At 38.2% G+C, this 19662-nt stretch overlaps 1 protein-coding gene across 1 annotated transcript in view; it reads right to left on the reverse strand.

Annotated features, from left to right (window-relative positions):
• LOC136665545 (IQ motif and SEC7 domain-containing protein 1) overlaps positions 1 to 19662 on the reverse strand; it is a 126838-nt gene that overhangs the window by 19895 nt on the left and 87281 nt on the right. Inside the window, exons 3-5 of the mRNA XM_066643166.1 lie at positions 13120 to 13408; positions 8765 to 8965; positions 4956 to 5141 (exon numbers count right to left, since the gene is read on the reverse strand). Coding sequence (XP_066499263.1) covers positions 4956 to 5141; positions 8765 to 8965; positions 13120 to 13408 — 676 coding nt within the window. The remainder of the gene's footprint in view (positions 1 to 4955; positions 5142 to 8764; positions 8966 to 13119; positions 13409 to 19662) is intronic.

Raw genomic sequence — 19662 nt, forward strand, 5'->3', positions numbered from 1 at the left:
CATCAAAGATGCAGATAATTTTATTTTTTCATTGTGTGGTATTTTATTTATGCTTTCAGCTAACATTATGTTTGCATCCATGAACAGAATATATGGACTCCCATCTGTAACTACATTAATTCAAGGATATAGTAGAGCAACAGTAATAACTTCTGACATCTAAAGGCTTAGAAAGTCTTTTCTGAGTTGAAGTAGGTGATTTTTGTGAGGTAATGCAGACTGTGGAGAAGGAAGTATTCTCTTTTCACTCTGCACCTCAATTTTCAACGTGACATTAAAATGTTCAAGTGCCTCACTCAGCATCGCCATTGATTCTGCTCACTTCACCACACTGCACAGGCTTCACATCCACTCCCAGCAGCAGCACACAAACCCTCAGCTTTCTATCATTATCTTAGAAGAGGGTCGTAGCCTGCTAGCCATACTATTCTTTTATATATTGTTAACTTGTTCATTACCTAATCCTCATTTTGTATCCAGCCTCTCCAATTGGTTCCCTGAGACACTCACAAAGGAAACATATACCGTATTTTCCGCACTATAAGGCGCACCTAAAAAACTCAAATGATCTCAAAAGCCGACAGTGCGCCTTATAATCCGGTGCGCCTTATATATGGAACAATATTGAGCCAGGTCTCGCAACTACGGTAAGCAGCCGCCTACTTCATTTTCTTCCGCGCGCGGTGCATGCTGGATACATACCGGTATATATATTTCATTTCCATTTGTTTTTTATGTAAAGACCCCAAAATGGCTCCTATTAAGAGACACGCATATGACGCAGAGTTTAAACTCAAGGCGATCCGTCACGCAGAAGAACACGGGAATAGAGGAATAACTTAGTAAAGTGAGCTTTACGCGTTTATTTTGTGTGTTGTGTGATTTTAACGTTTGAGCAACGTTGAGTTATTGATATATTGTTATCGCTTTGCATTTCGAGTGTTACTATATTGTGATTATTATTATTATTGAATCGAGGAAAAGTCCCCCCCCCCACTATGTGGGGTATATTAACATTGCACTACATGTTTTACCTTAAACTACGCTGGGTTGTAATCTATTAATAAAGTTGAACTGACCTATCTGACTGTTTTGTTGACATTCCCTTTAGCGCAGCTCCATCTAATTGATGCATAACGTAACCCCCAGCCTCTACTGTAGCGTCTATTGTGTGCGCCTTATAATCCGGTGCGCCTTATAGTGCGGAAAATACGGTAGTGGTCATGGTAATAACTGTGGTCTGAATATGTTTATGTTGTGTTTACAGTTAACAAACATGCTCATGTGCTGAAAAAGATTGATTTGTGGCTTTTATCACAATACAGTAAGCTATACTAAATATTTTTATCGTTTACACATATTGATTCACCTCCATCTTTATGAGGCTTTGATCAGCCAGCCCTCTGAGTTTTTATTGGATTGCTGAAGATTACTGCACTGTAATAGCACTGGTGTTGAAAGCTGCAGTCATGTTTCTAAATATTGTGATTGCTGAATGTTTTACTCGCTATAAAATTGAACTTGTAGTGTTTGCCTTTAATGTAAACAGGTGTCATGCCCAACAGAACTTTACATCCTTCACAAATTTGTACTCAAGCCAAGTGAGTCTCTTAGTGGCCACACTGTAACACTGGACATGGATCTGACTGGCACTAATATTTGGAACAATTATCAGTTTATCCTCTTGTCCCCATTAATTCATTCATTCTTCTTATGCAACTGTTCAGGGCTGCTCTGGGTCGGGGTAAACTCAGTCATTAGGCGCAAAGCAGTGCACTGATACATCAAAGGGCATGATGCATCCATACAGTCACACATATTCACTGCCTCCATAACACAATTAACATAAATTGGTAATCAAAATTACTACAGACGCAGCCAATGTGGTTGGTGCCAAGAGAATAAGTGCTTCAATTCCAAATCCATTTTTTCTGCATTTTTCACAGTTTTTTTCTAGAGAGAGTATACATTTTTTAATTATGTTACAGAAATAGGCGAACACCACATTTGGAGTCTTGCCCAAATGTATTTTTTGTTTACCCATATGCTTATGCAGGTTTAAAACCAAAGTCAAAACAGTCATTCTTCATTTACACACAACCACTTTCCAACCTCTTTTTGTCTTGTGCAATTAAACATCCTGCTTTTATTAATGGTAACATTCATGAGATTATTAAAAAAAACAAAAAACAACACATTCTGAAGATGTTTCGTCATGATTTGCTAGCTCTCCAGTCTGTTTGCATGCTGGATCCCAGTCTAATGTGTTTATGAAGACCCAGGATGGGTAAAAATAAACCATAATGTCTCGGACCGCTAGGCTTTTTCTCTCTGCTCACGGCAGTAAAATGGCATTCAGAGGATTTTAGACAATGACAAGACCTCCAAATGTTGCAAAGTATAAACTGAGATGAGGATATTGCACTATTCCTCCTCCATAGGTCAGTAATATTTTATTATTTTTGCTGTAGATGGAACTGACTCTAAATATAGCAAAGAACTAACTGCATGAAAGTGAGCTAACAGACAAAGTGCTACAACTACACAACTCGAGTAACAAATGTGTTTCTGTGGTAATTTAAACAGTGAATTAAAACTCGCAGAGAACTTAAACTTTAGCCACGCATAAACAACAGCAGATTTTTCCCCCTAAAAACATACTGTTTCACCTTAAAAAACACAGCTTCTGTACGTAAACAAACCAGAGAACAATGACTTTTGGAGGTGTTTTCTGTTCTATTTTGCAGGTATTTTTACAGTGAGCAGTACAGTGAAAACCAAGAATTTGGCAGGATTGCACCCTGACAATATACCAGAGACTGTTATTTGGATAAACTGTCATATTTTAACAATATTGATCTGACCACAAAAAATTGATCTGACCAAAAAAATTGATCAGACCACAAACAGTAGGAGTGCTGATCCTGCATTACCTCCGCCAACCACATATTTGGGTGACAGTAAAAGTGCGTAAACCGGTGAATCTTTCCCAAATTATGAATACTAAATTAAAATTGATCACAAATAAACAAATAAATATATTTACAAAAGTAATTACAGGTACAATACAGAACACATCCCTTAGTGTCCAAATATATTTCAGTTTTTTAGGGAACAGAAGGGAACCCTATAATTTTGTATATATCTTTACAACCTAACAGACCTGCTTTTACGAAAACAGAATTTAGCAAAAGATTTAACATTATTTAAAACTTTGCCTTATGGTTTACATTGTTTTTTTGTTTTTTTTTTACCTTTTACAGCACACAACTTATTACTGCAGCCTATCACACAGCACAATCCAGCTGTTTCATCAAAAAAAGGACAAATAAATAAAATTTCTCTGAGTTGACAAACTTAGAATGACCTGCAGAATATCTCCAGATTTACTGTGAAAACAAATCAGAATCTAAATTATTCAACCCCTTCATGACAAGCATTTTCAGTACTTGATAGAGCACACCTTTGCTGTTATGACCTACTGAAATGAGTTGCATAGCCTGAATAGTTTTAATTCATTTCTCATGGTCAATATCCTCCAGTTCATTAATATTCTTGGGTTTGCATGCAGCAACCACATTTTTAAATCTCCACCAAAAGTTCTCTGTGGGGTTTAAGTCAGGCAACAGTGACAACCACTCCAGAATCTTCCAGGACTACTTCAGGAACCACCTTGGTAGATTTGGAGCAGTTTGGGTTTGGAAGTTCGAATAGTGCCTAACTTTCAGCTTCCTCACAGAAGGCATGGAGACCTTCAGCAATTATTATGAACCTTACTCTATTTTTACCATATACTCAATTATTATGCTCAAACTGAAACCTCAGGGCTTGCTGCCTCCAAATCCTGAAGCAGGTCTTTGCAGTCACTCAAGGATTTTTGATCACATGCCTCCTTAGGAATTTGTGGGGTGGCTACTGCAGTGTAGCCAGTATTTCACTAATTTTGAACTTGGAAACTATGCTTCCAACAATATCTCTAGGAACATTGAGTATCTTTCCTACACTTTTGTACATTTCTCCTTGTTTGTGCAAAGCAACAATTTCTTCTTTTAACTTTCAGGGTAACTCTCTCAAAATAGCCATATATCCAACATGCAATCAAACAGCAGAGTCAGCTTTTCTCAAGTACAACTGATGCAATGAATGAAGCCCTTGATTAAGTTTCATTGGGGGTGCTTGTGACCACACCTGATTCCCAAATGTGTGCTATTATGAAGGATTAATTTCAGGGGATTGAAAAATTCAAACACACCAGCAGTCAATACAAGTGGCATTTTTTATTGAATTTGGAGAAACTACTTGTCATGTCAGTTGTGTTGAGCTATTTATATTGTTCTTATTTGATTGGTTTATTGCAAATTTTAATAATAAATATTTGCAATGAGTGTTCAATAATTTTATACTCTATATTTTACAATTGTAACTCTATATGAACCCTAGAATGGCAGAGGATTCTGAATTATTAATTGATTGTAATTCCGGGGTTGCGGTAGGTCCAGAGCCTACTCGGAATCACTGGGGGCTAGGCAGGAACATGCCCTGGATGTAGTGTCAGTCCATGTATTATCAATTACTGCTTAAAAATAAACAAATAAATAAACACACACACACACACACACATAAATATATATATATATATATATATATATATATATATATATATATATATATATATATATATATATAAGGGACAAGCAGCCATCTGTGATATGGGGCCCTTTCAAATTCATTTACCATTCTTTAGACATGTCAATCAATCAAGCACCAGACACTGTTTGCATGCAGTAATTACTGCTCATTATGACAAATATTACACTTGAAACATGTATCTAAGCGTTTTTCTGTGGCATTATGTCAGCAGCTCACAAATCATACTAAATAGGAAACAGCTTTAATTTGAGTTTATTCTAGGTTAATCTATATTCCGATTAATCAGTACCACACACAGTGCTTACTTGTTTGTTGAAGGCATCATCTGCATGTGCATACTCCTCATGGTCAGATGGGCAGTGTGAGGGTGACCCTGCATCCTGTTCAGTATCAGCCTGCCCCAGCTGGCCAGCCATGCCCAAGGCAGAGGAGTGGAGAGAGGGGTAGCGCTGCTGCTGCTGCTGTTGTTGCTGCGGTGTCTGAGGCTGTACCTGAACGTCAGACATAGAAAATATTTTCAGAATGTGTTAAGTGTTTTATCATGCTAATACTGTATAGACTTTTATAACATAATGATCTGAGCCCATTATGTGTCTTACAAAACGACAAAAACCTCTGACTTCTGACAGGTGCTTTAGAATAGAGCAAAGAATACTTGTTGCTTATTTGATTTTCAGCTGAATCTGTCATCAACACTTGGCATATAAGGGCTTGTGGGTCTAATACACTCAAAGCAGAAATGCGTCAATATAATTCACATAAATCAATATAATTGTTTGCTTGCAGTTAATACATGCTTAGACACTTAGAAATTTAACATTGCAAACTCAAACGTGGGTGGCAGGCACACGTAAGACCGGTAGAGATAGGTGTTAGAGGATTTGTAGCCAAATGGGCCACATCCCTGCTTGTGCAGTTCAGCATCAGGGGCCGGAAACTAAGGGCAGCAGTGAAGGAGTTATCAGAAATAGCTGAATGGTCTAGTCAGTGATTTCGGATAAGAAGAGCACAGGTTAATTTAGGAAATGCACTGTAGAGGTGCTACTGTGATTGTTGGTGATGTAGCATGTAAAGTTCACATGGGACTGGTGGCACTGAGCATGAATTAACGGTTCCAGTGGGGCTAGGTACAGCCTTAGGCACCAGCGAGGCCAGTGTGGATTTACAGTTGTTGATAGTAAAGGGTAAGGTAGGACTGTAAAGTTGGCTTGGAATGGGGTGGGTCTGTAACACCAGACTTCACTGTTGAGCCTTCTGGAGGTGTTGTGGGCCTTAATTCAGCAAAACACCAACGAGAGAAAGTGCCTGCTTGATGACTCCCCTGATAGCAAGGAGACGGCAGACCACTGTTGGTCCACTGAGGGAAAAGTTGGAGGTCCACTAGTGTTTTGCGCAGCGTTTTGGACAAAATGACACATTTTAGCACTTTTCCATTCACAGTCCAATTTACATTTTTTTCCCTTCATTAGGTTCTTTTGTTATCCTTTATAAATACGATTAGTAAATAATTTTAATCCAGCACAGCGGCAACATTTTTATCATAATATTTTTATATCAGGGTAATACTCATTATTATATCTCTCATAGTTGTTGATAATATTTGTATTAGTTTGTTTTCCAGAATTAAATTCTCTGTGAATTTAAAGTCTGTTTAAGGAGATTAAAAATTTGTTATATCCTGTACAGGACAGTAATCTGAGTGGTCCAATGTTGGACCAGCAGCGGTCCACAGTCAGTGGTGTGCCAGACATTTTATACCAGTGGAGCGATATATACTCTCTATCTGGGTCCTGTGAAGTGCTAGTGATACAGTGGGTAGTTTGGGTACTCATGGGCTGAGCTCAATGAGTAACCACAGTTGTTATGGAAAGTCGGTTGCTGATCAGATCATAAACTGCCACAGCAACCTTAGTGTTGAGTTGTAGGATTCAACAGGAATTTTGGTGGCTGCAGGTAGGAACAGTGTTGTGGGCCCTATGTGAAGCTCTAATGAATTGGCATAGGATATTTTACATTTTATCTTGTGTATGATTATAATTACAAAAACAAAAGCAGCATCAAAATGTAATAAGAAGCATGAACTGGCCGAGATGGGACTGCTTTACACCTAACTCAAACTGATTCACACAGCCAAACTGTTACTCACCATTGAAGCACACAATAGAATTGTTGTTGTAGCTGTTTATGATTAATTATTTATATGACAATTCACTGTCAGCCTAGATTTCATGACTTTGACAGGCCAACAGTCAACACTACAAAACAACAAATGCTGTTGACTAGCTTCTATAAGCATGCAAACATCACGCTCATTACACATTTTGCTGTCAGCAAAGGACTTCTGCAGTGACATGAATGGTACTGGGATAGACATTGTCGCCTCTCACTACTTAAGATCATGGGGCTGAACAGACTACACAGACTGGGAGCCACATGTGCTACACTATTTGTGCCAGATTACACTAAGATGGGTGGAGACATAAGTCTGGCTAATCACAAATTTCATTTACGGATGTTTACATGTATGTGCAGGAATGAATTATCTCAGTATTAATTAGTGGTAGTGTCCCAAGGTATGTTGTTAAGATGTCATTCTTTGTTTAAAATGTAAACACACTGACCTTGTCTTACAAGTGAATCAACTTACGAATGTTCTGAGGTACGAGTGGTTGCTCGGTCGATTTTTTTGCTTTGAGATGCGAGCGGAGATCTGAGTTTCGAGCAGTTTTCTGTCTCCAGTGAGCCGTTGGCTATAGGTCTGTGTTGCTTTTTCACAGAATACGCACACATATTGTTACCAGCAGTCCCGTAAACTATGGTATTGTCCCATATTTGGACAATAAAAGATGCGTTCCATTTTGAACCGATATGGGACGCATTTTGTTACTTTTTCTTTTTTTTGAGGTCACACATTTATGCTTGAGGCAGAAACACAGCTTTCTCTCAGTCGGAGCGAGGGCCAGATTGTGCATGGCGCCTAAACAGAACACGATTTTCATTGGTCTTCACCGTTATTTAGCCAATCAACAGCCAGGGTTATCTGTCCATCATTCAGTGTGCAGCCAATAGAGTCACAGTCCCTCCTACAGCACTTTGTTTTGTGGCGGCATCAAGAGCAGCAGGTCAGAGCTGAAACACTGAGAACTACAGGTAACTATAGATAAAACTAATGTTATCTTAGCTCCTTGTGCTCCTTTCTGCTATGAGGCAATTACCCCAGACCCCCCTGGTTAAAGCTTAGCTTCCCTTATTATTAAACTCTAGTGACGGCTCTGTCTTGTCGTGCAAGAATCTTAGTCGTATCGCAGTTTTTATTATAGCATTGTAGCATTAACGGTGTTGCATGTAAATTAAGCGATAGAGCACGAATGGAAAACTCCCCCAACCTCCTTCGCCAAAATCTTTGTCTGATCTTCAAGGCCAATAAAACCAGGTTATTTCTTTACACTCTCTTTTATTATGTACTATTATTTTTTTATACATTATTTGTTATTTATAATGTAAATTTTCTTATTTAAAACATGTAACAAAAAAAGCTGGTGTGGTTTTGGGAGGGGGGCTGGAACGGATTAATAGTTTTTCAACTCATTTTATTGGGGAATTTTAATTTGATATATGAGCAAATTGAGTTACGAGCTTGGTCACAGAATGAATAAAACTCTTAAAGCAAGGTCTTACTGTATCATTTTTTCAGTTGCTATCCAAAATGACCAATGAACCTACACATGAGTTTTTATATAATGTTATATAATGGAAAACTGATATTGGTAAAGTACTGCTAAATCTATGAGGACTCATTTTTTTGTGAGTGTGATGGAGTGAGGAGAAAACTACAACATGCCGGGCAGAGGGCAACCAGGTCCAGGATTAAGAACCAATGTGAAGTAGCTCTCAGTGGCGTTAAACTTGGAAGAACGTTCCAAATATCATTGAGTTATTTAGTATGAAGAATTTTAAAAACTAAGAATGACTCCATATATTTTAATGATTTAATGCTGGCAGCAGAAAAATATTCTCAATAGTCTCTTCTAATTATAAACTGCTTCTTCAGAGACATGTGAAACCAGCCATCATATATTTTGGGGTAAGTGAGGTAAGCAGGTTAGCACTGTACCTGTGGCTGACGCTCGTCAAATGAGTACTGCATGCGCATATTAGAAAGAATGATGCGTCGAGTCATGCGGCTTTCCGAGGCAGAACTGCGCAGCCTCTGGAAGTTCTTGTTCATGCGGTACTGCCGGAATGCCGTCTGGATGGTGCGTGCTGCACGCCTGCTCAGGAGGGAACCGCCATATTTTCTCTCCAACATCTCCACCTGAAAGAGAGAAAAAGTCTTATTCACTCAAAACTTACAAATACTCTCAGTGTTCAGATGTTTGTGGACACATTTTATAATCAGTGAATTCAGGTACTTTCAGATGTACTCAGTGGAGACACAAATGCTTCATTAAGTATGCAAATTTCCTGAAGCAGCTGCACACCACGCCATTGTCAAGTGTCAGATAGAGGTGTTTACAGAACCCAGCACTGGGCAATGGAGCATCGAGGAGCTGTGTTCTGTAGAGAGGTGGAGCACCAGGCAATACCTTTGGAATGATGTGGAATGTAATCAAGTCCCACACATCTCTCTGATCTCACCAGTTCTCTTATTGCAAGTGCAACAATATGCCATCATCTAGTGTAAAGCAATCCCAGAAAAGACGTTACTGTAGCAAAGGTGGACAAACTCCTCATTAAAGGAACACTATGTAATAGTTTCCTGCCACGGTCCAAAAACACACGTTGCCCTGTGAAGGACTGGTGCCCCCTACAGGGTGTATTCCTGTCTTGTGCCCAATGATTCCAGGTAGGCTCTGGACCCACCCTGATCTGGATAAGTGGTTACAGATAATGAATGAATGAATGAATTTTTTTTCCCAACTCTTAATTAGGAAGAAAACCCAGCCCCCCATCAAACACTGAGATGATTCAGTCATATGCATAATGCTCTGGTATCCAAATGCTGAAATGAGACAGTAATAACACAATGAAAATGAATTATCTGTTAATCTCCACATTATGTCACAAGCTACCCTCTGTCTACCAGATGATCTACAACATTTTGTGGCCTGTTACAATACGCATTTATTGTATTGATTTTCCCATAATACCTTGCTGCATTTGTTCTACACATAATCAGGACTGATGGAAGGAGGTTTGGCATAATGCCTAACAGACAAACTCTCCACATTACTGCAGCAGGACAGGATGAACACAGGAGACATTAACGGATTCTCTGTTACATGGTGCTATGTTTATATGAGCTGTATGGACTGGACCGGTTTAGATAACATTAATGTGTCAGTCCATCCTCTGCCTACAAATGCATTCTCTTCATCCATATGTAGAAACCTTTACAAAGATGGGGGTCCCGTAGGTTATTAAATATTCTTAGCTACAGCATTCTGACAGAACATATACCAGAGCCAAAAGTGAGGCAGAAACACGTGCAGATTTCTTCAGCTCAGGAGCAGTAGTAAAGATGATGCACTGTTTATCTAGTTGTATTCATTTTGGTCATGTGCTTAGCTGAATGTTTGTTATTGTTTTCTACATTTACTTAATTTAACACTTTCATGTGATCCAATAACAGCAGTTAAGTTATTCCTGGTAACATACTGAAAGCGTGCAAGGAGAGACGAGGAACGAGGAAGAACTGTGGCATTTTCTAAATAAAACACACAATTACCCATTACATAAAACAACATCTAAATAAATACACAACATAAAAGAAATTACATGACAAAAGAGCAAAGAGACAATTAGGCATATGATATGAAATATAAAGAGGTGAGAAAAAAATACTACTATTTAATAGAGAACAACTACTTTAATTGAGAAGTACTATTAGATAAAATATATGAAATCTATGGTATTGTAATATGACTAAATGTGGTACAGCAACAAATATTTTAATTATTTAATTATTTTACACTTTACAAGGTAAACAAACTCCACTCTTGAAACTTCTGACGCTGTTTTTCACCATGTCTTGTTTATTTTCTCCTTTGCGCCATACTTGCGCAAATAATTGTAGGTAACTAAGGCCCATGAAGGCTGCATTTCTAGGCTGTGCACGAAGGACACTTCACATGGGAAGAGCCTTCTATGATGTAGCCATTGAGAAATGCAGCCTAGGCTTTGGAATGCAGCTAATAAGGAACACCTGGGGCTGGTCATATGACAGGAGTGGGTCTTTGTCACGTGAAAAGCAGAGACAAAGACAAGTGTGAGTAAACTATTCAGACCACATGCGGATGACGAACAGAAGGAAACCAAGGAGGAAAACAGAACCAGAGAGATGAGACCAAGACTCAGGAGACAGGGGCAACTCTGACACAAACGTCCTTTCCTGCTCTGATGATTAATTTGTTTTCAGTCACAGGAAAGTGTGCTGAAGTATACTGCTTCCTTCCAACAAACCTTTTAAAATGTGTGCCATGAATATTTATGGAGATATCAAACTCAAAGCTATAGCTAGCATAGATCTTAAATGAGGTTGGATGGGGAGTGAAGTTATTTTATTACATCTTGTGTCATTAGAATGCATGAATTAGAATTCATTTAGCTGGAAAAGATAATGGCATTTTTAGTCTCAGTGAGAGGAATTAGGTCACCCATTAGGTTTAAAGGGAAAGTGTTCTCATGTTAAATTCATTCATGAATTCAATACACTGATTGATTCACTACTGGCACCATACTTACTTTATTAAACTGACTTAAATGTGGCCAGAAGTGACCAATCCACTCTGGATACTGATTCTTAGAGAAAATTAATCTAAAATTGTTTAGTTGAGTTGTTACAAAATATGTTACACATTCAAATTCTCACTTTGTGTATCTCTTCACAGTAAATTCACCTCTATTAGTGTTAACTTAACATTGAGGGTGTTAAATTATTACACTAATAGTGTTAATTTAACACTATTAGTTTTGAATTAACACTGGTGAATGTACTGTATTGAAGGGATTGAATGTTCTACTGTATATACAAACAATAATTATGAATAATTATCATATTATAGATACACTTGTCTGTTTAAGGAGAAGAAACGAGAAAAGTGTCAAAAGCAAGAACTACCTGGCTGCAGATTGGAGCTTCATGCTACACAGTAAATAAATGACCTCCTCAAGCATGATACTGATGCAATTGTATTGAAGGTTTCTTAAAATAAGTATTAACAAATAGGACATCTGGAATAAATAATTTCACTGACTGTACTTAGCCAAGAACATGCAAATGTACTCAACATTTTTGAAAACACCACATTCTTTGCATTCTTTCTTGTCCTTAATGTTAGTTCACGGTGGCCTATATTCCTTGATTTCATTTATGAGGTGAAAAAAAAATTAAATCAATCTAATAGCATTATTCAAATTATTTATTTGGTGTTTACATGCAGCCTAGAGTGTGTGTCATGTGTTTCCCGTTTAGTTTGTCTGCAGCCAGACTCCACTCTAAAAAAGCTATATTGTGTCAAAATAAAAGAATTCATTGCAGAATGTAAGAATAAAAGCCCTTAACTCTGGTGCCTCACACCTACTATTTATTTATTTATTTGTTTAAATCTGTGTAATACAATAATTTAAACTGTCAGATTTTGGGGTAATTGCAAAATAATAATGTGATAGTAAAGACGTCTACAGCTATCAGTAGGATTAAATAATAAAAACATGGTGACATTTGAATGTGTTTAATTAAATAGTCATAATTAGGACACAAAAGTTGATGCAAATCACAGTAGCACTCATTTGTAATGCATTACCTATTTGTAAGTATGTGAGAAAGAGTGCAATTCTTAATCATAAATTGAAAATGAGTGAAAATGTGAGTGAATGAATATTCATGAATGAATGGGTGAGTGAGTTAGCGTGCGACAAGCCATTTACAAGAAATGCTTTGAATCAATAATATATATTATTTTCTCTAATTATACCCCAAGCAAAATACACATATAATAAATATATATATATATATATATATATATATATATATATATATTTTTTTTTTTTTAATCTGGATTAAATCAATATTGTACTATGTTTCTTTATAATTTAGGTATCAGATATGATATTTAATATTTTGCACATTCCTAATAAATTACACACGCACAGTATAATATGATGTGTGTATAAAGGTAGTGTATTGGAATCAGTGCAAAGGCAATGCCTACTCTGCATATTTATGAGTAGCTGATAATTATGGCATTATATTCATTTATCAATTTATGTTAATTAACCCACAAACCTCAATGTGTTGCTACTGTTTACTAACAAAACCCATGTGGTTTTGTTCACAAAGTAGACACTGTGGTATTATATATAATGACAATGGCTTGTCAAGACATTTTCATACTCGTCAAGAATGGAGATCTTAAATTTATGATATGTTGCCCACCCATGCACCCATACACATTCCCTTTCACACACCTTCTTGTCCTGTAGGTCTGTGGAGAGCTCATAGCTGTCTGAGAGCGCTTTGCAGCGCTTGTTCTCCTCCTCTTCCTGCTTACGGAGAGCCAGGCTGGCAGGTTGGAGGCGAGAGCGCTGAGCCCAGGCCAGGCTGGCAGGGCTTGGGGGGGCCACAGGAGGACCCTGGGTGGCTGCAGGAACTCCAGTAGGCTTCCCGTAGCGCTCCGACCCACCCAGGTATGGGCCCTGATTGCAGGAGCTGTCCGAAAAACTGCTTGTATCCCCACACTGTGGATCACCCTCCACACTGAGAGAGAGAGAGAGAGAGAGAGAGAGAGAGAGAGAGAGTGAGCGCATGTCCTTTTAATTCTCAAGCTCTTCTATTGAATATACACGTTGAAACACCTGTTTTGTAAACCTTGTTGAAATATTTCCTGCTTGAAGGTCACTGAAACTCATTAGCAGAGAAATTCACCTACAAATCTGCTGTAATGACCAAAGTGCAACAACTGTAAAATTATATTTTAATTCACTGTAAAATTACAAAAAAATGTAAGAAAAAAAAAGCCAGAGAGGTAACACAAGGTTATCATCTGTCAACAAAGTCACCATGTTGCCAACAAGACATGGAAAAAAAAATCCAAACACTGCTAACACAGACGAAACATACTGTGTAAACAACATTAGCATTCCAACACAACATTAGCCCCACGTGTGGCCCAGCCTGGACCTAGCCATCTGGCCTAGATACAGATGATCTGCAGAGGAACCTAAGGAACTAGAGGAGAACGTATGGAACATAAGAGAGGATGGAGAAAAGAGAGAGAGAGAGAGAGAGAGAGAGAGAGAGAGAGAGAGAGAGAGAGAGAGCAAGAACAAGCATAAGACAGGGAGGAGGGAGGTGGAAAAGAGAAGACGGTGTAAAAAAAAAAAAAAAAAGCCATGTGCACCACTCTGTCATGTGAGAGAAGCCAGGAACCATGGGTAGCGACAGCTTTGCAGCTTTGAGTCACCAGATGATGAGTCAGAGAAAAAGAAAGCATAGGGGGGAGAGGGAAAGAAAGAGAGAGAGGGAGAGAGAGATACTATGGACAAAGGAGTGCAGAGCCAAGCTGCTGTACCTCCTCTGCACTCTGCATTAGTTATAATAATACAGTTTGAATGATTCATTGCTAACAACACAATCTGCTCGATATCTCTGACGGTCTTTAGAAATCAATTTACTTGTCACAACAAAACAGAATAACACAAGGATCTATGAGGAACTGCAGATGGAATGAGATTGTAGGAATACATTTCGTTATATTCTGACATTTTTTAAAAAATACAGCAATATCTAAGATACAACTAAGAAACCACTACAAAACTTATTTATCACTCCAGCAAAAGAAACTGTTTTTGGACTCCAGCAGCACTGCTTTGTCTGATCCATTTGTATATATATAAATACATACAAAATTAGACATAGCGTGTCTGAAACCTAAACAATGGAATGTCCATTCCTACTGAACATATGCCTGCTTTGTCCAACTTTAAGTGATTTATGATGATTTTTTTTTTCAAAGGATATCAATATCAAGTTCAGTCCTCTCTTCATTGAAAGGGATAGGAGCCTGTTCTTGTAAGAGTGGATTTAACTGCCCACAGGCACTGCCAAAGATAGTCACAAGGGTTTCCTTTAAGTATTTTATTCATACTCACATGTAGGCTCTGGCTCTACGTGGGAGTTTCCTCTTCCGGTGGAACCACATTCTTCAGGACACACACGCACACATTCACACAGAATTCCAGTTATCTCTCTGTTAGGTCTGTGTCTTGCATGGTAGAAATCGCAGGTCCCAGTGTGCTCTTTAGTCATTCTTGAGTCAGCAGGATCGTGCTGGCGAAGCGCTCTATGACCCAGTAGGCTTCCTGCAAATTAGTGCACTATATTCTCTGGTTCTGACACTATGTAAGTAATAAGCTGTAGTACTACACATCTCAACACACAACCATCCATCCTGCACTTTTTCATTCTCTCTCTCTCTGAGTATAACAAACGTCTCTTCACAACATGGGGCTGGTAACCACCAACATAGCAGCACAGCATTAGCAACCACACAATGCGCCCAGCAGCGACAACAAACAGTGCATTAAAAGAAGCCCTTATCTGACAGGAACGTGCAAAAACTTTAACAGAAGCTGACGTCTACAGCTATATTTACCCTTCTTCTATGATTTCATGTCTTCATGTTGAAGTGTATTGAATTACCATAGACCTGCACATGAAGTAGCACACAAACACTTCTGCTTCTCACACACTCACAAACACAGAAGGCTATATATAGGTGTATATACATACACACCACAAAATAACCAGACTTTATATGGGGCTTTAAAACAAACACACATAAATGTATGCAATCTTTCAAAAATATATGTAGATTTATTCTCTAAATTGGAAATATAATATCATAGATGTTAATAACTGCAGTGTTATCTTCTTATCCATCCAATCTTAACAAAATAATATTTCTACATACCATTCTTATTCAAATTCTGGTGTTGCATTCTTAAACTTACATACACTATATGTCCAGGAGCTCAAAAACACTACTGATAATTAGTACATTAACTTGAACTTGCACGCATTGTGGCCACAGACTGTCAACTATAAACACACAGCTCATATGATCTCCATAGAGACCATGAACTACAGTGAGACACGCTGAAGCAGAAGCACATGAGCCTAACATTAGCAGGTTCAATGTTAATCATTAGAAAGAGAGGTAATGATCCAAACATCCATGGGATGTAAAGCATTCATTCATTCATTAATTACCTGAAACCGCTAATCCAATTCAGGGTCGCGGTGGGTCCGGAGTCACTGGGCGCAAGGCGGGAACACACCCTGGAGGGGAATCAGTCCCTCACAGGGCAAAACACACTCAAACCTAGGGACACTTTTTGAGTCGCTTTCCCTGGTTTTATGATTGATTTCACATGGACTGTATCTGAGTTATCCATCCCAGCAATATTACATTTAAAAGTAAAGTGCTCTGATTTGGTCTACTGGAGTATAAAATTAAACTGCAAATATAAACAGTAAAGTTTAAAGAGTATTAGGCAAAGAGTGCTCATATTAGTTTGTGGGTTTTGTGTGTGTGTGTGTGTGTGGATCCATTAACCTACGATACAAAAACAAGTCCAGATTGGTTGTACTCCAACCAATCATAGTGGGTGGGTGTATTTGTGTGTATGATGCATGAACTTGAATATTTTCCCACTGCCTCCTTCCCATAGGGCATCACACACACACACACACACACAGCCAACAGCACACTTTACTACAGCACTGAAAACACACTTCCTCAAGCAGTTTGTTGTATTATCTATTGTATGAGAGTGCAGCTAAGTGACGATCAGAGAGAACAGACGTCACAATACATTTAAGAGCAGCTTTCCTAAACTGTAATTATACCGTTTCCTATGGCTGCCTCTAAAAAGCAGTACAAAAGGCAGGTGTAGCCTACAATTACTCGACATTGAGTGTGTGTGTGTGTGTGAGAACATAATAATGTAGCTATATTTTACTGCAAAAAGCATTTCAAATGAGTAAAAGCATGTGTGCATTTGGGCTGACTACGGTTACACATTTCTAGAAATTTTCAAAGTTGGTAAATTGACCGTGGGAATTAATGGAAATTAATGTGAATAAAACATGAATATTCAAAGCTAAAGGTGAGAAACTTACATATAGTTGGTAAAAAAAAATACACTGAAGCATAATCTTTAATAATCTAAAATAATTAGATATGATACCAAAACAGTCAAATAGCAAAGCTGCTCCTCAATCCCATGCACATGGCACATCACACACTGAAGACCTACTGAGACCACACCCCCTGCACTGTTCATTCCTCCATCACATGTACAGCATATGTTCAGATGATTTTTAGAAACCTGACACTCACCATTAAAGCACATATTTGTATAAAAGGACTACCTTTATTGACAGTAATAGCACTGAAAAATTTAAGCAACTATTAAATCAAGGCATAATCTCACAGTTTACTATCTGCTATCTGGTAAATTAGAAAAGCTGAATGAGCAATTTCATTTAAGAGACTAGTTTACCAAAGCTAGCGCTAGCAAAGGCTAGCTCCCTATATATTTCTTTTGCCTCAATGGGTTTCTGTAACCAAGAATGAATACTTATTAATTATTATTTAACAATTTGAAGATGCCTTTAGTGTTTAAGCTTTAGTGCGTTTACACTTTGTCATTTTATTTAACAGAAGAATGCTACATGCATCAACTATGACATCACAGGTGTCATTGTTATTATTTGCATCATTATGCTTGCATGTCTGCTGTTGGCAAAAAAATGTTACATTGATGATAGTATATGATATAGTTCCTTTAAATTATCCAATATATATCCTATTAATTCCAATAAATTCCCATAAATTCCCAACATTCCCAAAATGTCCATGGAAAGATTACATTTCTGAATATTTCCAAAGATCCCAAGCTAAAATTCCCATGGAAAGTTACCAGTAATTTACTGGAAATGTATCTGAAATTTTCCACCCCTTTGCAACCCTAGGGCTGACTCATATACAACACCCCTTCTTACATGAAGCATGCCAAGACGAAGTACCTTGCATTAAATTTATTTCTGTGGTCCATTTTCCATCCAGCTCCATGGGTAAGAGCATGGAGAAGTCCAAAAACAAAATTCATCTGCCACTTTAACTTAGCCAGTCACTTTGTTCCCCTTCATCACAGCAGTCTGTAAGAGAACCGCTTTAATCTTCACCACACAACCCAGCTCTCAGCAACTACAATGAATTGAAAGTGATGCATTGAAATGCTGAAATGAAGCAGAAAATCTGGACACAACCCGGACCAAAAACACAAATAATATATATATATATTACAATACTACGATTCTTAATTCAAATGTTCTACTATGGTGACAGTCCACCTTACATGGTGCAGCAGATACATTCTGGTGCATAAGCGATATTTAGGTTTATTTAACTTAAACCAAAACTGCCATTTTTACCATTTACTGTCAAATATTTTTGTTAGTTATAATTTCAGTTCTGGGGTGGCACGGTGGTGCAGCAGGTAGTGTCACAGTCACACATCTCCAGGGACCTCCGATTTCCTCCCATGGTCCAAAACACACATTGGTAGGTGAATTGGTGACTCAGAAGTGTCCACAGGTGTGAGTGTGTGTCGCCCTGTGAATGACTGTCGCCCCCTCCAGGGTGTATTCCTGCCTTGCGCCCAGTGATTCCAGGTGGGCTCCGGACCCACCGTGAACCTGAACTGGATAAGCGGTTACAGATAATGAATGAATGAATAATTTCAGTTCATCCATTATTGAAAGTTCAGTGATTCTTCAATACCTCATTGTGTTTAATAATTCCATATTACAGCTTTTCATAGGTTTAATTTTTTTAAACAGGCTTATACTTTTATACTTTATTCAGCCTGTATGTGGCTCAAATTGTGCAGGTGAAAAATGTAGGTTGGCCAGAGGATGTATGATGTCCAGTTCCCTGTTTGAGGCTGTTTTAAGTACAAATGCACCAGTTAACTATGTATTTTTGTATATATTGAAACAGGATGATTCATACTTGGCCTCCGTATAAAAATCTAAGGTTTTCCCTTAACATCAGAAGTGGCATAGGTAGCATCAGAAGATTGTTTTGTAATAATCTCAGACCAGTTTTTTGGAGATGTTATGACAGTCAACATAAAATTCAGAACCCGAACCTGAGCCACTTCTTCCTATTGAGAAGATTATAAGTTGACAGCAGGTCATACTTAACAGCTAGACAATACTGGACAACTGATTTATTCATCAAGTCCTAATAAAGTTAATTCTGGTATTTTGTCAGTCCTAATTCCTAAGCACAACACTTCTGTGTACGACTGGCCATCAGTACAATGAACTGGACTTTCACTCTGAGCTACAGTGAGGAGCAGGCTTGTGTCACTCTAAACATCCACCCAACAGACAGTCACTAAAGTCAACTACAACTATAAATTAATTTAATACTTCAGTGAAGATGTTTAATACAGGCTTTAACCTGTCACTTACTCTGAAGGATAGAGTCCTTTAAAGCATAACGTCATTATAATTACACTAAACTGTTACTGACCTCAACAGAGGAATCAAATGGCTGTTCTCCTCCTGATGGACCGAGATGAGAGTCAGAGTTCAATTGTAACACAGCACAGAATGTAAGGGTGAGAGAAAGAGGAAAGGCAGGGAAAAGAGAAAGGGATAGATAGAGTAGTCATTTTCACAAGGACACAACCGGTCAGCGGTGGCTATAATTAATGATCCTGTGTGATTAATTGAACGAGGGTTAATTAAAAGCTCTGCTCAGACTGCAGCCGAGGTTAGTGTCCAGGATGTCTGGCAGAGATACCACGGCTCTTTAACCCATTACGTGTACAATAGTGTCTGCAAGCCTAGGGAAGTGTGAAATCCGTATTATAGACCTGTTCAGAGTTGGAAGAATCATCTTTCAAACCACAATCTCAAACTGAAATTTTATT

Source organism: Hoplias malabaricus, chromosome 14 (assembly GCF_029633855.1).
Source record: "Hoplias malabaricus isolate fHopMal1 chromosome 14, fHopMal1.hap1, whole genome shotgun sequence".
Classification (NCBI taxonomy): domain Eukaryota; kingdom Metazoa; phylum Chordata; class Actinopteri; order Characiformes; family Erythrinidae; genus Hoplias; species Hoplias malabaricus.